The sequence below is a fragment of the Condylura cristata genome, unplaced genomic scaffold, assembly GCF_000260355.1.
Source record: "Condylura cristata isolate star-nosed mole 26May11 unplaced genomic scaffold, ConCri1.0 scaffold00029, whole genome shotgun sequence".
NCBI classification, from domain to species: Eukaryota; Metazoa; Chordata; class Mammalia; order Eulipotyphla; family Talpidae; genus Condylura; species Condylura cristata.
In genome coordinates, this window is record NW_004567130.1 from 964,371 (window position 1) to 986,326 (window position 21,956).

A 21,956-nucleotide genomic window follows, 5' to 3' on the forward strand; every position below is an offset into this window, starting at 1 on the left:
TGATGTAGTCCCATCTATTTATCCTTGCCTTCACTATTGTGGCATTGGGTGCTCTATCTTTAAAGATGTCGCTGAAGTGTATGTCGTGTATTGTTTGGCCCGTCTCTGCTTCCAGGTATTTTATGGTTTCCGTTTTTATGTCTAGGTCTTTAATTCATTTCGAGTTGATTTTTGTGTATGGTGAGAGGTAGCATGTAGCTTCCCAGTTTTCCTAGCACCATTTGCTAAACTTTCTTTGTTCCATTGTATCTTCTTTGCTCCTTTGTCAAAGATTAACTTTCCATACACCTGTGGGTTTATATCTGGGTTTTCTATTCAAATCCACTGGTCTGTATGTCTGTTCTTGTTCAGTACCATGCAGGTTTGATTATTATGGCTTTGTAGTATAGCTTGAAGTTTGGGATTGTAATGCCTCCATTCTCTTTCTTCCTAGTCATGAGAGTTTTGGCTATTCGAGGTCTTTTGTTGTTCCATATGAATTTCATCAGTATTTTTTCTATTTCTTTGAAGAATGTCATTGAGGCTTTTATTGGGATGGCATTAAATCTGTATATTGCTTTTGGCAGGATGGCCATTTAATGATGTTAATTCTCCCGATCCATGAGCAGGGGATGTCTTTCCATTTTATGGTGTCTTCTTGTATTTCTTTTAACAGTGTTTTGTAATTTTCTTTGTAAACGTATTTTACCTCTTTTGTTAGGTTGATTCCCTGTTATTTGATTCTTTTTGTTTTAATTGAAAAGGGGATGTTTTTTTAAATTTCTGTTTCTTCTGAAATGGTTGTTTGGTTGTTTGTGTATAGGAAGGCCTCTGATTTTTGTGTGTTGATTTTATATCCTGCTACCTTGCTAAACTGGTTGATGGTTTGATTAGTTTCTCTGTGGAGTTTTTAGGGTTTTCCATGTAAATTAACATATCATCTCCTTAGCTCTTTTGGCATAGAATGGTTTCCTCTGTGCTCAGGCCACTATGAAACTGTGGGCTATAGGGTCTAGCCTAGAGGTTCTCACCTTAAGGTGAGGTCCTCCGATGGACTAAATGGGGTCTGTGAAACTCTGAAATTTGCATAAATTTATGGGTGTATGTGCATTTTTTTCTCTTGAGAGTATTGCTAGCTTCTGTGGGATCATCATTACATGGCTCTTTGACTCAAAACAGCTTCATCAACCACAGCTCTCACTCAACACTGAGCTTATGTGTAAGGATGCCCCAGTCTGGAGAGACTGGACAGCTTCCATTAATAAACGTTCCATTGAGCAAGTGCTTACTATAGGCGAGGTGTCAACTTGATGAAGAGTGGGAAAGACAGACTATACTCAAAAGAAAAGTCCCTATTTCCCAAAGAAACATAGTATCTGCTGGTCAGACACTAAAGAAACCAGAAAGATGCTAGGCAAGCTGTGCAGACTGGGCAGCCTGTGTTCCCCTGCATGTCCCTAGCTCTTGTGGTGGCCTGAGGATTAGGAGTTGGGGCCTGTATCAGCCCAAGGGTGTATAGGGCAGCTTGAAGAAAAATTTGGTCAACTCCCTATCCAATTCTCCTGTTGTCAGATGAACCGAGGCTGATGTGTGCATTCCTTGTGTTTTCATTGTGTGTTCTCATACTTGCAGGCACTCTTCGAGTCTCTTTGAAAGCACAGCAATGTTTCCCTTGCAGGATGCCTTGGTAGTGACGGTGAGGCTGCAGGGGGATCAGCAGCGGTGTTCCTCGAATGAGACAGATCTCTTCTTAGCATCCCCATGTATTGTCCAAACCCTTCTGGTGTCAGCATATCATGGTTCCTCCTGCTTAGCACATCTACTCATCCAAGTGGAAATTTATGCCAGCACTGTTCTGGCTCAGAATGCATCAGGTAAGTTAAGTCTCTGATGATTAAACATCATCTATTTGATGATAAGTACTGTGTGCTTCACTCTGGAGTCGGTTTTGCCTTCCTAAATGTTTTTTTCTTTTATTTTTTGACAAATTTCTGTTTTGTATTATTTTACTTAAGATTTATTTTTTCTTGTTTTTCTATTTGTATCTTTGCAAGCTACCTTAGATCCTCTTTGAGAGGAGTTTTCTGTTTACTATTTCCCATAACTCCATTTTAAAGTCAAAAACACCTGTAAACTTTTGAGCGAGTTTACAGAATATAGCGAATTTTCCTTGAAGTCTTTTTACCTGCAGCTCCCTTTCTCAGTGGCAGTCTGCCAACTTAGGCGGACCGAAGCACATACTGCATTCTTTAAAAAAAAAATAACAACCAAAAACAGTAACATGAAGTTCATTCTTCTATACTTTAAAGTTGCTGAGATTGTTTCATATGAGTAAATGCACTGTAAGAGGCATCAATGGTAGCTCACTTCATTTTTCTGACAGCTGCATAGTATTCCATGGTGTGGCTACATCCCATAGCTTACTAGTCTCTTTGTGAAGGAAGTTGAGACAGTTTTCTCTTTTGATACCATAATAAGTGCTACAGCACCTACCCCATTGCGGGCATCTCTGGACAGGGAAAACATTTTTGCATTATTCTCCCTTTTGAAGAGTGGCAGTGTTCTAAGAACAAAAGACCTCAGTTGTGCTATTAGTAAGGGGTGGCTCTGATAGGTGCCACCACCATGTCCCTAGGCCTCTGCAACAAACCCTGCTCGCATTCTGGTGTCACCTCCCTTCTCACATTCTAGTGGCCCTGGGTAGTTAGGAGTATTAGCTAAGTTGTGATAGATCCATTCAGCGGGTGACTCTGCCTCCCACTGCACTTACATGTGTGGAAAGAGCTCCAGGATACAGGGCTAAGTGCAAAAGCAAAGCAAAAGCAGACAATGCCGAGAGCAGGGAAGGAGAGTAGACATTTAAATTTGCTTCTAGCAGTGCTGTGTAAACCAGTGCTACAGACTGGGTGGCCAGGAGGGGCGAGGTAGCTGGCTTTCACTGCCTCCCCTTTGATGTTTTGAATCATGTGACTCTTATTCAGGGAAATAAAGATTTTGATCATTTTCTAGTTAATAAAATTTAAAGCAAATAAAAAAGTCAAATCCAGTGGGTGTTTAAAAAAAAAATAGGAGGAATCCACTGTAGTTCTGCCATGCAAAGTGATGACTTGATTTTTTTTTTTTGAAATGTCTGACTGTTAGGTACTGTTTTGGATTTCCTGTGTGTGACTTAGGGAAGTCTTTGTATATTGGTAATGATGAGCTGCCTGCTCTGACCCTGTGAAGGTATGAACAGGTTTGTATGAAGTCAGACAGTGAGCAGAACTAGGAGAAAGATGGAAGCAGAGGTAAGAGGTATGTGGTGTCCTCAGTGACAAGGATGCTGGCAAGCAAAGTAGGTGACAAATAGATGCACTAACGTCTGTTTATATGTCATGTGGTAGCATATTCTTATGCTACCTGTTTATATCCTGTTTATGTCATGCGAGCTCTCGATCACAGAGTGTCAGACCTGTAACCCACCTTTCTCCTTGCTCAAGAGACCGTCGATATACTGGGCTTCTGCTGTGCTACCACATAGACCCTGTAAGTCGTTGTGTAGACGCTTCCACCGGCATGGCCTTATAGTTAACTGCTACAGAGTTGGAAGAAATGATTGAACAGTTTTCTGGCATGTGCCAAATCCCAGGATAAAAGTAAAATCCAGTAGATCTGCTTGATAACTGATTGCAGAGAACCCAGAACTTTCTCTTTCCCTCCCCCTTCTCTCTCTCTCATATGGGGCAGGTTTCTCCTCTGGCCTGCCCCACCCACTCCCTGCTATTAGATTCTCTCTCTTTGGCAGCCTCTCTAACTGCTGCCTGTGTGTGGACCTGGCTGGGCATCCAGCCCCTTGGCTGGGGGCTCCTTGAGGGTAAAGGTCCTGCTGGGGTCTCCAGGTTTCTTTTCAGTGTGGAGGGCATGTTTCCATTCCCTCCTGGTTCTTACCTGGGCAAACTCCTCTGCTAGGTAGATCTCCCCTTTCCTTCCAACCTAAGTAAAGTGTTCTCCTGGGTATCTCTTGTGCCTGGACCCTTTGACAGTCATGTGATCTACTCACCTGCCTTTCCTCCTTACAGAATGGGGGGTTCCCAGGGAAGCAGCTCCTCCTTCTTGTCCTGCAGGCCGAGCACTTAAAAGTCTGGCTTGAGATGAGCTGAGTTCATGGGTTTAGGGAACTGTGTGAAATGACATAAACTCAGTCTACTTCACCTGGACTACCTGCTGACATGTTAGCATTTAGAATATAGGATGCAGTAGGCCACAGATATGTGACATACTGTTGGGGACCAGCCCCAACTATCGAGGTGTCCAGAGGTGAGACAGGCAGGGCCCTAAGGTAGAAGGCGTTGGTGAGCAGAGATTCCAAAAGGGGAGAGGGGAGCGGGCACAAGGAAGACACGGAGTCGGAGTTGGGTGCAAGTCTCCCTTCTCATTCCCTCAGCAGGTCCTTATTTATACTATCTAGCAAGTAGTAAATTGCAGTAGTGCAGAGGGTAAGTTAATGAGAGATTGCCATGAATTGTCATAAATCTTCTCAAGGACAAGGGGAACAAAGTATTTTTTTCTTAACTTTTTATGATATACTAGATTATATGTTTTTGTGATAATTGTCATGTATACAGATGTTTAGCTATAACTCAAGGGAAGAGGGGTCTGGGAAAGGATGAGCTTGTTAGCAAGAGGTTATTAGGAGTCTTAGGGAAGTAATAAATTGTGTTAGCAGTGTTATCAGAGATTGTCTAAAGAAAAGCTAGTGGCTAATTTAAGGCTAGCAGAGTAGTTAGTGCTTGTTTTAAAAAGGAGTAAATTAAGAGAAAGTTGTACAGTTGTGTATTAAGCAACACCTCTGTAATCAAGGTTAAAAGTTGCCCATGAGTCTTTATGCCCTAGAAGTCTTATCTGAGATTTGCTTTTTATTTAAAGAAACCAAGGAAGCTTCCCAGGAGTTTTTATGCCCTGGGGTCTTATTTCTCCTGGGGCTTACCTTTTGTCTCAGGAGACAGAGGAATTTCCAGGCCAGACAGCCACCTTATGAGACTAAGGCAATCCAGTTGTAAACTGATGGTTGCTCAGAATATTTTGATATTATGATTATACAAAAAAGGGAGGTCATAACAGAAGTTAGCAGTGGAAATTCTGATTTTTCAGAGCTTTTCCTTTTTTATCTGGAATTTGTCAGTCGATAGAAGTTGCATAGCTGTGTCAACATACATTAATTAGTTATTAATGCATATGACTTAGTTATTAAATGAATTACACCTATTTTTTACTTCTTGTAGTATGGGCTTCTAGGCAATCTAAAATTATCAGGCTTATACTGATGCTATTCTACAGTGCTGGGCCATACTTATCTTTGAGAGGTAGAATGTTCTTCAAGAATTTGAGGTAATTTGCAATTTTTCTTATGGAATTTGAGCTTCTGAGAGGACAGTTTCTCACATTGCTTCAGGGAAGAGTGGGCCGAGGTCCCTTTAGGGAAGAGTCTGTACATTATTCCCCTTGGAAACTGTATGATTTGGACATTTAAACATCCAGAGCCAGTGTACCTGAGTTCATCATACACTTTTGTCCCTCCAAGTTTAACTCTTTTAATATTATTATTTGGGATTTAAAAAAATTATTACTGTTAACAGAAACAGGGGCACCTAATTTTTAGTCCTCTCACTGAGGCACAGTGTACATTTATTCTCAAGGGAATGGAAGGTGTCTCAGGACACTGTGCTTTAAGTGGGCAAATTCACACCAGGTGTGAATCACACCTCATGGAAGCCCTTTTAAAGAAATGAAGTTGCCCCATCAACTAGTATTGACTGGGCCCCTGCCGGGACTGGACCATAAAGCAAACTGGAAGAGAGGGTCCCCATCCTCATGGCTCCTACAGCTTAAATACCAAGTCACAGTCGCACATACCACACGTTCGCAGAGGCTGTGAACAGGAATCAGTGCTGAGCAGGAAATCGTCATTGGGGGTGGGGAAGGGAGAACCTGTCCCATCCTGCAGGTTAGGTGAGGCCTTTCTGGGGAGGGGGCTTTCAGCCAAGGAACCATAGAAGGCAGAGGAGGGGAGAATGGGGCCACGGGGCTTCCTAGAGGGAGGCGCTGGAGTGTGCACGTCCATGGGGAGGGCGCTGGGGTTGACAGGTGCCAGCAAGCTGGAGCATTGCCTGCAAAGGGGAGGGGCACAGGGGCCCATTGTCTGTCTCTCAGAGATGGACAAGGAAGCTGGGGGTAGATCACAGGGTACTGGGGAACACTCTTAGCAGAAGAGTGATGTGGTTTAACTTGTGCTTTTTAGAAAGATCTCTGCGATTGAGTGTGACTTGGGGGGCCTGAGTTCTTGGAAGGGTGCCCAGCTTTGTGGTAGGCAGGCACGGGGAGTCGACTTCTGGCAGGCTGGAGTGGCCTCCAGGTTCTCCCTTTGACCTACTTAGTTTCCTCACACCTGAACCAGAATCAGGAGGTGAAGACCTGGATTTCCCCAGGCTGTATATGTCGCCTAGTAAAGTGTGACCTTATGTGGTCTGACAGGGGCCAGGAAGCTGCCTGGATTGTCACCAGAGCTTCAGTGTTACCTGCCCAAAGAGACAATATGTGTGAGGGAGGCCACATGATAGCCTGCGTTGTGGGAAGGGCTGCTCAGCCCAGAGAAGTGACATCAGGTGTCCGCCTGTCCCAGTGGGTGCCTTTCGGCCAGTTGATTCTCTTCAGGGTTAGCTGTGACTTCTTTGGCCCAGTATTGCTAGTGTGATAACTTGTGCTTGGGTTTTGTGGTGTGCTGGAGACAGCCTCAGAGGCTGGGAGCTGGCTTCAGGGTCTCCCTGATGCGCAGCATGTGGTAAAGGGGCCCTGCAGGCCGTGGCTCAGCCTAGAATGGGAGATGCGGCCCTGTGCTAGCCTCGGTTTCATCACTGAGCCTTCCTGTTTGTGCTTACAGAGAACACGACTGTCATCCCCAACCAGGTGTATCAGCCCCTGGGGCCGTGTCCCTGCAATCTGACAGCCGGGGCCTGTGACGTGCGCTGCTGCTGTGACCAGGTGCGCCTCCCAAGGGAGAGATGAAAGCCACTCCCCGTCAGCGACTCTCTCAGTGGATGAGCTCTCCGAACTGAGGCAGCGAGTTGCCTTGGAAGCAGTGTTTTCTCGCCCAGCGTCATCAGTCTTGTTTATGAGAGAAAACAAAGACGTATCTTTGGGTCAAGTCATGTTGGGATGACCGGGGTGGGCTGGATAGTCTTGGTATCTTGAGTTGAAGCCTTTAAGAAAACATAAATAGGGGAGGAAACACACCTTTCAGTGACTTCTATGCATTTATTGAGCTGTATGTCATTACCCCAATCTAATTTTGTAAGGCTGCCAGCACCCCAGAAAGAGACCTTGTGGCACGTGCAGCCCCTTCTGTCTCACTGCTCCTCCCACTTCCCTTCAAGGAATGCTTGCCTGCTGTGCGAGAGCTCTTCAGAGACTCCTGTTTCACTGGTGTTTTTGGAGGTGACGTGGACCCCCCATTTGATCAGCTCTGCTCTGCGGAGCCCCTGGCACACGGAAGGCCTGATTGGTTTTCCTTGCTGTGTGTGATGTCCCCCCCCGCCAACTCGCCCTTCCTGGGACACTTCTACCATGGGGCCACGTGAGTGTACCCCGATCCCAGGGAGGCCGTGGGCCCTACAAGGTGGGGCACATATTTCTCAGGACTCTGCTGGAGACTCCACGCACAAACTGTTCCTTTCTAGAATCAAGGTTGAATCTAGCATTCAGTAAGTTTAGTTTGTGTTAAGTATCTGAAAGACTCATTGAAAATAAGTTGATACTGCAAACAGTTACTAGTGGTTTTCTGGGTTTTAGTGGAGATCCAGAGAGCAAGCAGGGGGTCCAGACAGTGATTGCCTGGAAAGAGGGGGTTTATGGGGTGAAGGGACTGTAACTTTCTGTATTTCACCTTTCTGTGTTGTTGAATTTTACAATTTTCCCATTATCATTATTGCAGTAAATAACTAATTACTTCCAAGTGAACAGCTTAGTGGCATTTAGTATTACTTTTGTAATTAAAAAACTAAAAAAAAATTTAAAGGAGAATTTTTTTAGCAGATATAAGTCAAGCGTCGTTATGATGGGCTTTCGTCTGAATTCACAGTTCCTCTAGCCAGCCCTCTGCTCTGGGGATGTACGTGTCCACGGACCCAAAGAGCGTTTCTGGCTTTGGATACAAGCAAGGGGACCCCATCAGGACCGTGGAGGCACATTTCACTGTCCCACAGGTAAGAACTTTGATCTCACTCTGCTGGGGCCTTTTCTTATTTTCCCTACCCTATTGTAAATTTAACTCCTCCTGCTCTTAAGAATTACTCCCTAAGTCCCATGGACTTTCTAGGCACTTGGCCATTTAGTCTCTACATTTTTTTTAGTGTTTACCCTTAAATTGGTTACTGTCTTTGCTAAATATCAGCATGTATTTGCTAAACAAAACCAGGAGATTTTAATGTTTTTGTGGAAGTAGCCATTTCTCTTCACTTCTGTTAGTTTAATAGTTGACTACTAGGAAGAATAAAAAAATGCCACCTCATGTAGCCTTCCAGGACTTTGAAAGTTACTTGAAGGCTCTGGTACTTTATGTGAAATTTTAATACTTTTGAAGTTCAAAATTATGAGGGGAACATATATGTAGGAAGAAAACATAGGAGGGCAGCTAAGCCCTTTCTCTTCATTATTTATGGAAAACCATTTTTATGGTTTTAACCAAAATCAGGTGGTAATGAGGAGGGAAAAACAAGTTGACTTATTTTCTGCAGAGCAAATGGTGCAGAGCAGGGAATCATTTCTGTTTTCACTAACGAAGCTTGTGGCTACTCCTCATCCTGTGGCTTCTCCTCACCTTGTGGCTACTCCTCACCCTGTGGCTACTCCTCACCCTGTGGCTTCCAGACTCCCATGAGCAATCCCCAGGAGAGCTGGAGGCCTCAATTATCCTGTCACAAACTAGCCCTCCTCCACGTGGCCCAGCAGCTGGGACTGGTGGACAGGGCTTTCCCCAGACGCCCCTTAGTTCTTATGTCTTGGGGCAAGCCACAGCTGGTGGGGGCTTCCCTCCCTCAGGTTTCCCTGGGCGGGCAGTGCGTGCAGGATGCCCCTGTGGCCTTCCTCCACAACCTTGATGTTCAATGCTTTACGTACTTGGAAGCCTACAAAGAAAAAGACGGGATTGATGATGTGATCAACGGTGCCACAGGCCACTCGGGAGGTGAGTTGGGGGTGTGAAAAGTTGCGCAGACCTGTTCTCATGGTCTCACCGTAACATCTAGGCTTCGGCTCTGTGCCCGGCTCAGAAATGGGTTTCCTTTGGAAAAAAACTTAATTTCATAGACAGCACATTGCATTTCAGTTCTTTTTTAAAAAATTGTGGTAAAATTCACATCATGCAAAAGTGACTGGTGTCATAGCTCATGGCTGTCAGGACAACTACTCAGTTCTGCAACCACCACTGCCGTCTTCTTCCAGAATATTCACCCCAGAGGGAAACCCCATTCCACCAAGCAATATTCCCTCTCCCTCCCCCAGCCTGCCTCCTGTTCTGGACTCCTCATACAAATGTCTTCTAAGTAGAAGGTCTGGCATATTGTTTTGTTTTTGATTTTTTTTAAAGTTTATTTTTATTTATGCATACAAGAACTAGGGTGCAGGTCAGGGGTGCAGGGGTGAAAGGATTCATCAGAGAGAGTGGGGAGTAGAACAGGCAGACTGAAATAGAATGCTGAGGGGAGCAGTGGGGAAACAGAAGAGGTCTGCAGCATCATGTGGGTCAGCTCCCTGGCTGGGGATCGAACTGGTGCTGCAGTGGCAAGTGATGGTGTCATAGTGTGAGACTTAACCTCCATTCCACCAGGGGGGCCCCTTGTGTAGTGTTTTTGAGGTTCAGCCACACTGGAAAGACCAGAGCCTCCTTCCTTTATACAGCTGGTTGCACGTATACCTTGGTACCCAGCATGAGCTCTGGGCAGGTGGGAGGGTCTGACATCTGCTGTCCAAGTCCTTCTGCAAACACTCACATGTGAGCAAGTGGGTGGCAACGTTTTCATTTTTCCTGGCCATGTACCAGGGTGGAACTGCAGCACGAGGAGGTGGTTTAACTTTCCAAGACACCACCAAACGGATTCCTAAAGTGATAGCACTGCCCAGCACCTCTGCCCCCTGCCCTGTTCGTTGGGTCTGACCTGAGCACAGGTTTCCCCCTTCATCACTGACCCCTGAGCTTCTGCTCCTCAGTTGCAATTAGATGCCAAGAATATTGGAGTTTTCACTGTTTGGGGAAAGTTTGAGGCTGGCATACAGGGTGGGCTCCTCAGCACATGTGCTTGATCAATGTGACCTTGTCTGGCTTCTGGTCCCTGGCACTTAATTTATGTGTTATTTTAGGCAATGTCATACCCGATGTCACCTACGAGAAAGCAGCTGACCTGAATAAATACATCACCAGTGCAGGTATTTTATTTTTATATTTTTTAAAGGTTTATTTATTTATGCATACAGAACTGGGGTATAGGCCAGAGGTACAGGGGTGGTGAGAGGATTCACCAGAGACATTGGGGAGCAAAACAGGCTGACTGGTGAAGTACCCTGCTGAGGGGAGCAGTGGGCGGGTCAGGAGAGGTTTGCTGCACCATGTGGGTCATCTCCAGGGCAGGGACCAAACTCACGCTGAAGTGGCGTTAGCTTCTTAGTGCTGTGCTTTAACCTGCTGCACCACCAGGGAGGGCCTGGTATTTTATTTTATTTATTTATTTATTTATTTATTTTTTTAAAGATTTATCCATTCGTGCATACAGAACTGGGGCACAGGCCAGAGGCTCAGGGGCGGCGAGAGGCCCCACCAGAGACAGAGCGGGGAACAGAACAGGCAGATCGACGAAATACACTGCTGAGGGGAGCAGCGGGCGGGCCAGGAGAGGTCCGCCACACCATGTGGTCACCTCCGGGGCAGGCGGGAATCGAACTCATGCGGAAGCGGCCCTGGATTCTCAGTGCTGTGCTTCAACCCGCTGCGCCACCAGGGAGGGCCGGTATTTTATTTTTTAATTAAAAAAAATTTTGCAGAGAAGAATTGGAGTGTATGCCAGGTGTGGAGGGTGAGAGGACTCACCAGAGACAGCACGGGGAGCAGAATAGGTGGATCCACTGAAACACACTGCTAAAGGGAGCAGCGGAGAGACAGGAGGTCTGCTGTTCTCTGTGGGTCAGCTCCCTGGCTGGGGATTGAACTCAGGCTGTAGCGGTGACAGTGCTGAGACTTAACCCTTAGGCCACCAGGGAGGTCCCCAGTACAAGTATATTAATGTCCCCCCATTTATATCGTTCTCCAGAAATACATGTCATTTCTTCCAAGGAACACATAGTTCCAGAGAGGAGTACATTTTTTTTGAAGATTTATTTATATATGCATATAAGAACTGGGGTATAGGACAGAGGTGCAGGCGTGAGAGGATTCCCCAGAGACAGAGTGGGGCACAGAACAGGTGTACTAAGTGAAACACACTGCTGAGGGGAGAAGCAGGGACATAGGAGGGGTCTGCTGCTCTATGTGGTTCAGCTACTGGCTGGGGATTGAACTAGTGCTGCACTGGCTGGCAGTAGCTCCTAGTGCTGAGACTTAACCCCTTTTGCAACCAGGGAGACCCCAGAGTAGAGTACATTTGTATTGACAGTTGAAGGAGGCTCACCACTAGGAAGTCGCCCCCTTGCGTCATCTTTGTTCCTTCTTCCATCTCTCTGTGACCTTGACCTCATGCTTACTGTCCCAGACATGTACCTCCGGGTGCCTTCTTGTCCTCTGGTTCTCTGAGCACTTTCTTAAATATCTTCCAGATAAAGACTCCTCTGAGCCCCTTTTCCTTACTACTTCTCTTTTCTGATGTCTTTGTAACTGCGTTGCAGTGAGTAAGTTCTGGGAGTCTGGCTGATGGAGGATAGTGTTTTCATGTGGGGTCCAATTTGTTCTTTTCCACGTGTGATAATTCTCGAGTTTGTTCTTCTCTTCAAACACCAGCAGCAGGCCTAGCACATTGCAGTGAGCCTGCCAGCAGGCTTGGCTTTTCTGTCACCACTTACTGAACAAAGCATGAAGCCAGGCTGGGCCCTGAGTTTCATGAGCTAGAAGGGAGGCTGCCCCCCACTTAGACTGTCGCTTGGGCCTAAGGCAGCCCAGCCCTGGCTTGAAGGCTTCCCCAGGAAGGACCACCCCTTCGTGTTAGGAGTTGCGGAGGCAGGGCACAGTGGTGTAGGGAGAGGGCCACACAGGCAGAGAGGGTCTTTCATTTATGAAGGTGTTTGTCTATTTGCAGAAACACTGTTAAATGTTGGACCGATCCCCAAAATTGTGAATGTGGAAGAACATTATATTTTCAGGTGGAATAATAATACAATCACTGAAATAAACGTCAGAATTATCCAGGCAGCCGTCAGTGCCCAGCAAAAAGGTAACTTTGTTGAGGGTCATGGAGGCGCTTTCAGTTTAAAACACTTTTCCCACCTCTTCAAGATTGTTGTAATTACACAAAACTAAGTCAGACTTGCTTCTTATGTGTTTGTGATTTACTTAGATTTTTTTTTTTGGGTGCATGTCAAATGTAATTATAAGGGCAAGAAAAATAACATGCTAGGGACTTTCTAGTTAAATTGTGCTCCTTGTTTTTATTTTATTTTTAGGAATCATGGCACAGAGATTCACGGTCAGGTTTTTAAGCTACAACAGTGGTGATGAAAAAGAATCATCTGGAAATCCAGGTGTGTATGTGATTGTGCTGGCATCACAGATAAGACAAAGGCAGCTAATTATTGATGGATTTTAGGGGGTGGCTGCAGTGACCTCCCAGGTCCAGCTTTTCCGCGCATGTGACCTTTTCACAAGGACGCATTGGAAACACTGGGCTGGATTGATAGGGAAGGAGGGGTGGGCCCTTGACAGATTTACTAGGAGACAGCGGCTTGGATCTGGGTCTTCCATGAAGCCTTGGGGCATGCAGGGCAGGCCAGTCTACTCCCCCTCACCCCCCAGTCCCACCACCTTGGACTTTTCAGATTTATTTTTAAAAATCACACAAATATTTTTGTTTAAAAAAACAAAAGCAAATGGAATGAAGGTGGTTAACTCCTCTCATGGTGGTTTGGGGCTCTCTGTGTGCTGGATCCCTCCTTTCTGTGACCTGATGACCCAGCACTCGCTGCATCAGAATCACTTCCCTGGAAAGAGGCCAACTCTCACTCCTTTTGTCTGCCAGGTTACCAGCTTGGCAAGCCCGTCCGAGCTGTAAATGCCCTTGGGATGAAGAACGTCACGACTTTAAACCTTTGGCAAGCAGGTAATTTGCTGGTGACAGGCCTGCTAGGACCACATTTTAAATCAAATCAAGTAATCAATCCCTTAAAGCAGGGTGAGGTGGGAAGGTTTTTCATGCTTCTATAATTAAAAAAAAAGAGAGTTAACATCATTTGCACCCGAATTGCTGGATATTAGTAAGAGCGATTTAGATGTAGGGTTGGCTTAGAGGCCCTTTTCCTTTCTTTGCCTGTCACCCAAGATTGCATCCTCTAGAGACATGGACACTCTGTGTCCATGGTGATGACCCTCCTTGGCAGAAGGCATTCAATTTCCTGCCTCCCACTTACAGGAAAGCCGCCTTTGCTCAGCTCAGGCAGGATCACAGTAATGGTGACACGAGTACTAAAAAACCAGAAGTTTCACTGCCACTGTTTTCTAGCTGTTTTTCAAGAAAAGCTTTGAATTAAATCTTGGGTTTTCTTTAGCAAAAAATACTAAGCGGGCAGTTCTTTTACCCTGTAGCTGGAAGGGGTCTGTGTGCAGCTGCAGCCTTCAAGCCGGTGGGGTTTGGTGAGAACGCCATCTCTGGGTGCCTTTTGGAAGTTGGGGTGAATGAAAACTGCACTCAGCTCAGGTGAGTGTTTCACAGGTGAACCTTTTGTGCTTTGAAGGTGTTTGGTTTGCCTAAAATTAACCCACTGCATGAGCACTAAAGACAGTAAGTTGGAGGTGAAAAGTCAGTCTGAATAAAAACTTGTGTAGAAGTGATCGTGAATAATGAATTAATGCAAACTTCCAGAACAATTTAGAGTGAATTCAAACATCACTAGGTTGGACCAAAGCCACTCTATCCATGTTCATGTGAATTCTCTGCTGGTTTGCTCAGGTCACCAAATCCTACTGCTTTTAACACTATAAAAAGGGCTGCAGCAGCGTGAGAAAGTCATCTTCTTGCCCAAGACCATTTGAACTGGAAGTAGATTGCTTTCTTTTCTTTTTTTTTAATTTTTTTATTTTTTAAGATTTATTTATTTATGCATGCAGAACTAGGGTACAGGTCAGAGGTGCAGGGGTGGTGAGAGGATTCACCAGAGACAGAGTGGGGAGCAGAACAGGCTGACTGTTGAAATACACTGCTGAGGGGAGCAGCGGGCAGGTCAGGAGAGGTCTGCCACGCTATGTGGGTCACCTCCAGGGTGGGGATCGAACTCATGCTGAAGTGGCTTTACCTTCTCAGTGCTGTGCTTTAACCCGCTGAGCTACTGGGAGAAGGGCCTTCTAGGTTTAATTTTTATTGGGAATACCGACATTATTGTCCACAGTGACTACAGCATTCCACATCCTTCTAGCCTTGGAAAGGGGCCCATATCTTTTTTTTTTTTTTTTTTTTTTTGGTAATAGACATCTGACCAGGTGTGACATGGACTCTCACTGTCGATCTGATTGCCACACTGTTACATCCATTGCATCACTAACATCTTTGAAAAATAGGGAAAAGTGGGGGACTTTGGGAAGGGAAGAAAAATCTGGGTGTGTGGCACCTGCAGTGATCCCAATCACAGGTATCAGGCCTGCCTAAACCCACATGAGTCTCTTCCCTGCAGTTTGTGGGCTTCATGCCCATAAGACATCACCAGATGGCTGCTAAGTTTCAGTTCTTAAACTTCATTTAATGAACTGACATTCTAGTAAAACATTTAGGTGCCTGTTAATGATAGGTCATCGGGTCCTTGAATTTATCCTAGTAACTTGGTGTCATCTGCCTACCTCCTAACTTTTGTGACATCAAAGGGGCTTGGGGTATGATTGCACCCCAAGTCCAAAGTCTGCATCTGTGGGGCCTACCATAGCTGCTTAGTACCATCTACTCTGTGAAGGTCCTGGAAGAGAAATAAAACTCCCGGCCGGGTTTTAATGCCAGGTCCTCTAGCACTTTTATTTATGCATACAAGAACTGGGGTACAGGCCAGAGGTGCAGGGGGTGAGAGGATTCACCAGAGACAGAGGAAGGAACAGAACAGGTGGATCCATTGAAATCCACTGCTAAGGGGAGCAGTGGGGAGATAGAAGAGGTCTGTTGCGCCGTGTGGGTCAACTCCTGGGCTGGGGATCGAACTCAGGCTGCAGTGGTTGGCGCTAGCTTGATAGTGCTGAGACTTCAACCCCTGCACCATCAGGGAAGCCCTCCTCTGGCACTTTTTAATTTTATTTTTAATAATGTGATAGTTTATTTTTATTTGTAATCCCTGTGGGCTTCCTATCACCAAATCACCCATGTGCCATCACTGTAGTCCAGTGCCCACTTTTGATCCCATTCCCCACTCCACCCCCGTAAAATGTCTCTGGTATATAACTGTTCATTATTATTATTATTTTCTGGCCTGGTCCGTTATACTCCTACTATGAATGAATCCATCTGGTATTTTTCCTTTTCTTTCTGGCTTATTTCACTAAGCATGATCCCTTTACGCTCCATCCATGTTGCTGCAAAAGGTATGTGTTTATCTTTTTTGATCGCTGAGTAATATTCCATTGTTATGTGTACCACATCTTTTTAATCCAGTCATCTACTTTTGGGCATTTGGGTTGATTCCATGTCTTCCCGATCGTAAATAAAGCAGCAGTAAACATGGGGGTCCTCTGGCACTTTTTTATTCAGTCATCCAGTGAATACAACCTGAACATTCTCTGAGAAGGGCTATAGGAGGAGACCTGCTGGTCACGAACTGAGGAAAGTCTGACTCTCTTGCAGGGAGAAGGCTGTGGAACACCTGGAGTCATTAATAGAAGCAACACATGTTGCAATGAGAGGCAACTCTGACTATAGCGACCTCAGCACCGGCTGGCTGGAGATACTGCGTATGTCAAGCCCTGTGTGTGGTCAATGGACAGACCTTAGGGCAGCTGGGGGCAGGGGCGTGTCACCTCTTTTATCTCTCAGTGTTGCCTTCGAAGAGGAAGTCCCCACGAAGTCCACATTGCCCAAATGTTTTACAAGCTGACTGTCTTTGTCACAAGGGCATCTGAATGAGGTTTGGAGATGGTCAGGGTGTTTTGTGGGCACAGGTATTTTCGATTGCCAGGAATGTGGGCATTTGTCATTTCTGAAAGCAATTTTGTTAAAAGAAAACAAGGTGATATAAAAACACGATGCTAAGTGAGAGAGTGAGTCAGGCATGACCACACAGTGGAGCCTGTTGCTGTGTGACGTCCTGGTGGGCAGGTGTGGGGGACATAGCAGGCTGCAGCCACCATGGACTGGGCAGTGGAGGGACTTGAGGCATGACGGCTGGTGAGAATGGACTTTCCTGTGGGTGAAAATGTTCTAAGATGAATCAGGTGACAGCCGCACAACTCCATGAGCGGTCTAAAAAACTCCACATCATCACTTTAAAAGGGCGAATTGCCTGGTATGTGGATTTGACCTCAGTAAATCTGAAAGGCAAGAAAGAAATCAAAATGCAAGAGAGCTAATCCAGCCTGATAGCTGAGGCTGGCCAGCAGCCTTGTGGTCAGCGCCTTTGGTCAGAGGCCTTTGCAGTATTGGGTTGGCAGGGGAAGGGGATGAGAGGAGGAGAAGACACAGACCTGTGGCCTGAGGAGCCCAGCCAGACTCCTTGGCCCTGCTCCCATCCCCCTCCCCATGCACAGGTGTGGTGGGGTGGGGTCCCAGCCCTCTTCCCTGCTAGTGAGTAGCCAACACCCCCTCCAGTTTCTCTGGGAGTTGTGACCGTCTGCACTGAACAGAAGAAAGCTGCTTCTATTGCTCCAGGCAATGCAGTTGCCTTCTGGGGCCAGAAGGAGCAGAATGCCTCGCCAGTGTGCACTTTCCTAAGTCTCTCACACCGAAGTGGTGCAGCGCCCTCACTTCCACCCTCCTAGGGAGGGAGCAGCTGTCTGCTGGTCCTGTCCTCCCTTTCTCTACCTTCTGGTCCTTCTCAGTGGGCTGGGGCTGCTGGAAGGCCCGTCAGGGCACAGGCCTGACTTCTCTCACCCCTATGGTTAGTTTCTGGTCTCTAAGGTCCCCCTCCTTCCCTCTGGGTGCCAGGGATCACATTAGAGGGTTGTGTACTTAAGTGTGGGGATGGACAAGCCTCTGACTGAGAGCAGGGTGCCGTTGGCCATGGAGCGCCCAGGCTGTGATTTGCCAGTCCAGCCAGTGCTCAGTTCCTTGGCCAGATTCAGTTCTCATTTGGAAACAGCCTGGGGCTGCCAGCCTCTGGGCTTTGCCATTGAGGCCAGCTGAATGGGCTATGGAGTGCCCGAGGGAGGGAGAGGAGAGTTGGTAAAGCCCCTGAGAAGTCAAAAATACAGGACATTTCTAGCCAGGGAGCCCGAAGCAGTTAGGCAATACATCAGCGGTGACAGTATGTTGCTGCCTTCAGGGAAGAAGCAGGGCTGAGCCACACCCAGCCCCAGCCTGGTTCACAAACAGAAGAAGGCGGTTTTAGGACAGTGTCCTAGACCTGTAGACCCCAGGGAATGAAGACTTTCCCACCCCAGTCATGATGGAGTCTCTCCCTCATCATGCCAGTTTTCAAGATGAATGAAAATTAATGTTTCATTTGTATTCCTGCAACACACCAGGGAATGGCCTTTGACGCCGACCCTCTAAGGGGTTGCTGTTAATGCTCAGAGTCGTGTGCAGCCTCTCTCAATGTGGTGGCCTGGCCTGCATGTGGCCTGGGGCTTTGGGCATTTTTACCACAGTGATTTCTGTTTCTGAGGGAGCAGCAGGTGGACCTCAGTGAGGAGCAGCTTGGGGGCGGATCATGGTTTATGGTTCCAGGATGTGGGTCAGGGCATTTAGAGCCAACAATGCACATTTAATGCAGAGGGAAGCTTTCTGGATCTGGGGGGCTGTCAGGACTTGTGTTCCTCAGCATTGGAAGTCCCCTCAGAGTGAGTCCTGACTGTAGTGTCCTGCATTCCAGGGAAGTAGGCACCACATCTTCTCTTCACACACTCCACTTTTCAATAGGTGCAGAGGCCCCTGATCCCGGCGCAGGCCCGGCTGCTGGTGACTTCGGTGGCATCTGCCCCGACATCCCTGCTCAGCTGACCATCCGCATCCTCTTCTCGGACACAGGCGCCGTGGAGGGGGTTACTCAACAGGAGATCCTTAGTGTGGAGACCAGGTATGACCCATCCTAGAGATGTGCCCTTTAGCCAGTATAGCTGAGGGTGCTCTGTGGAGTAGGGAGGTCGCCCCCTCACAGCCCTGGGCAATGCTGCGTGTAAGTGGATGGTGAGTAAACTGAATATTTAGAGAGCTATGTATGCCAGCCGCAGCTGGGCCCCCTTAGCGCTAGGCCTGTGTTAAGTCTGGGAGAGTCACAGGCAGTGTGATTGGGGGTATTGCCCAGTGGTTGGTGAGTGGAGTTTCTGGGAGCTGCTTAAATCTCCCCTAGCCCACCCACTGTGACAACAGGGATCCTCGGTGGTTACTGCACCTCTGCCAAGCTGCACTGTCATCTGTAAAACAGAGATCATATGCTGATGTGCTAGGCCACTCTCAAATTTAGGTGCCAGAGCCCCGATTTACACTGACTTTAGCAGAAGGAGGCTTCACAGGTTCAGGTTCTGAAAAGGTTTCTGAAAAGTCACATGCCACCAGCTCATGCTTCCCTGAGGTCAGGAGTCTTCTCTTCATTTCTTCATTCTTCTTTGCTTTGGATGGGCTTATCTCAGGGTATTTCCCCCAAAAGTTACCAAAGACAGATTCAGAAACTCCAGACTTCCATGCAGCAAGTCCGGGGACAGGAAGTGCCTCATTCCCACCTTTCTTAAAAATGCCTGGACAGGCCCTTTCTTGTGGTGCAGCGGGTTAAAGTATAGCCACTTTAGTGTGAGTTTGATCCCCGGCACTGGAGGAGACCCAGATGGTGCAGCAGATCTCTCTTGTCTCACCTGCTGCTCCCCTCAGCAATGTACTTCATCGATCTGCCTGTTTTGCTCCCACCCTGTCTCTGCTGAAGCCTCTCACTGCCCCTGCACCTCTGGCCTGTACTCCAGTTCTGTGTGCACAAATAAATAAATTTAAAAAAATGCCTAGACAGACTTTTACTATTTGGGTCATATGCTCCTTTCTGAATCAGTGGCTGCAGTCAGGGCGGTAGGGTGCTCTGGTTGGCTAGATCCAGTAATGGACAGGCCCCCAGATTAAGGTTGGACCCCAGCTGGGAGTGGGAAGGGGTGGTTCCCCAAGGTAAAGGGAAAGTTTGGGTGTAATTTCCAGAAGAAAGGTGGCAGAAATAACTACCATGCACACCTTGTAGGGCTGTTTTGAGAATTATGTGGTGCAGGTACGCGTGTTATGCATCAAGGGCTTAGCGCCATGCCCAGGGTGTTGCCAGCCCTCAAAAATGGCGGGCTGCTGCTGTTGCTTAGATGGCGGTGAAACAATGATCTTTTTTTTACCAGGTTCTCCTCGGCGAGCTGGCAGTTCCAGTGTGGGCTCACCTGTGAGGATACGGCTGATTTCTTCCCACTCAGTGCCTCGGTCCAGTTCATCAAAATACCAGCACAGTTACCCCGTCCTCTTACAAGGTAATCTGGCTGTTGACCTGGGTGACATTATTAGAAAAAGGAAAACATGTATTTGGAGATAAGAAGTCCCCCCTTAAAAAAAAAAAAAAAGCACATTGATGAGCCCTCCCTACTGGTGCAGTGGGTTTAAATCACAGTACTAGAAAGCCTCCTCAGCATAAGTTCAAAACCCAGCCTGGGAGCTGACCCACATGGCGCAGCAGACCTCTCCTGTCTTGCCTGCTGCTCCCCTCAGCAGCGTTCTTCGTCATTCTGCCTGTTTTGCTTCCCACTCTGTCTCTGGTGAATCCTCTCTTTGGCCTGTACCCCAGTTCTGTATGCATACATAAATCTTTTTAAAAAATCACATTTATGGAGGGGGAGGGTTAAAAAAGTCACATTTATGCTAACAAGGAGGTTCACGTCACAATATGTGCAGGAACGTGCCAGGGACCCACCTGCCAGTTTCTAGAGAGCAGAGCACAGTCTAGGCTGTGGCATCCAGTGCTAGTTATTTCCTGCAGTCTCAGCTTCCGCTGAGCTCTCTTGCGTAGTCTGATGTTTCTCACTGACCCAGGAGAACATGCTCTTTCACAGACACCAAGAAGATATTCCTCTGTGAATTTCTTACTCTCCAGCTGGTAGTCTAACACAGAAATGTTTTGCACTGACTTGAACTTCACATTTGAACTGTGGATAGATGTTTCTTTTTTTTTCAAAGGTTTACTTAATTATGCATACAAGAACTGGGGTATAGGCCAGAGATGCCGTGTTTGAGAGGGTTCACCAGAGATAGAGAGGGGAGCTGAACAGGCAGATGTACTGAAATACACTGCTGAGGGGAGCAGTGGGCATGTCAGGGGAGGTTTGCCACACTATGTGGGTCACCTCTCTGGCTGGGGATCAAGCTTGTGCTGCAGTGGCTGGGGCTAGCTTCACAGTGCTGTGCTTTAATTGGTTGCACCACCAGGGAGGGCCCTGATGTTTCTTTCTTGAGTCAAGTTTGGAAGCTTCTTATCAGCAGCTCCCACAATGTTTCCTAGGTTCCAGATCAACTTCACAGAATACGACTGTGACAGAAACGAGGTGTGCTGGCAGCAACTTCTCTATCCACTGACCCACTATTACCAAGGTAGGGTGAAGGGGGCTTCTGAAACATTTATTATTCTGTAGTAACTGAAGAACTTTAACAGAAAGTATAATAGTCACTGAAAACTTTAAATAGTAAAATTTTAACAAGCAGTAATTGTTGCTAGTGTAGCCACTAGAAATGATCACTGTCAAATGCTCTAGTTTATTTCTACCTAAATATTGACCAGCAAAGTCAGGACATAATTTCGTACTTCATGGGACTCATTCATTGCCTTGCAGGGGAACCTTCACCTCAATGTGTCGCCAAGGGCTCACTCTTAGCATCCTTCTTTATATTGGCCATGCTCCTCAGTCACCCCTGGACCAGAATGTGCAAGGTTTGGAATCCAGCTACCCTCTGATCACTCCAGGCCATTGATTGAACTCCAGGACTCCGGTGCACCCCTATGTGCCTCTATGTAAAACTGTAATAAATGACATGCTTTATTTCTATAGAAAATTTCCTTCAGTGCTCTATGAATTTAACTCACATCTCCAGATGCTTGCAGCCATGCAGGGTGGGCACGCTCACCCCTGGGCAGACATGACAAAACACTCTGGAGGAACAATGGTAAATAAGCACAGTTAGAAACTTCACCCCCAAATCCCTGGCATCGGCATTCTGGCCCACAGATGTCATCTGTACCATAGAGCCCACCGTTTTCTTAACTTTTTAATATATTCCTGCCGAATAGGTGTTTATTTATTTCCAGTGTTCCAAAGAAAGGACTGAAAATGTATTAATGCCTTTAAAAATGGCCTATAAGGCAACTGATGGGGAAGTACAGGGAGAAAGGCAAACCCTGGACTGAACGTGAGCCCCTGGGAACCAGTGCCCAGGACCTCGCACTCAGCAAAAGCAGACCCTTACGTTAGTTTTCAGTTTACCAACGACACATATGACTAGTAGTTACAGGTATCACAATGAATGGAAAACCAGAAATAAGCTGGTTAGTAATGAAACTGGTTTTTCCCAGTTGAGACTCACAGACCTTAGTGCTGCGACAGAGACAGGGGACAGAGAGTGCCA

The 21,956-nt window shown here is 46.8% G+C and overlaps 1 protein-coding gene across 1 annotated transcript in view; it reads left to right on the forward strand.

The window, feature by feature from the left end:
• TCTN2 (tectonic family member 2) overlaps positions 1-21,368 on the forward strand; it is a 23,360-nt gene extending 1,992 nt beyond the window's left edge. Inside the window, exons 3-18 of the mRNA XM_004690627.2 lie at positions 989-1,016; positions 1,612-1,853; positions 6,896-6,996; positions 7,389-7,588; positions 8,093-8,216; positions 9,052-9,196; positions 10,369-10,434; positions 12,291-12,425; positions 12,655-12,732; positions 13,227-13,307; positions 13,790-13,901; positions 16,020-16,126; positions 18,249-18,405; positions 19,691-19,816; positions 20,839-20,927; positions 21,167-21,368. Of these exons, the coding sequence (XP_004690684.1) occupies positions 989-1,016; positions 1,612-1,853; positions 6,896-6,996; positions 7,389-7,588; positions 8,093-8,216; positions 9,052-9,196; positions 10,369-10,434; positions 12,291-12,425; positions 12,655-12,732; positions 13,227-13,307; positions 13,790-13,901; positions 16,020-16,126; positions 18,249-18,405; positions 19,691-19,816; positions 20,839-20,927; positions 21,167-21,288 (1,913 nt within the window). The 3' untranslated portion in view covers positions 21,289-21,368. The remainder of the gene's footprint in view (positions 1-988; positions 1,017-1,611; positions 1,854-6,895; positions 6,997-7,388; positions 7,589-8,092; positions 8,217-9,051; positions 9,197-10,368; positions 10,435-12,290; positions 12,426-12,654; positions 12,733-13,226; positions 13,308-13,789; positions 13,902-16,019; positions 16,127-18,248; positions 18,406-19,690; positions 19,817-20,838; positions 20,928-21,166) is intronic.
• The last annotated feature ends 588 nt before the right edge of the window (positions 21,369-21,956 follow it).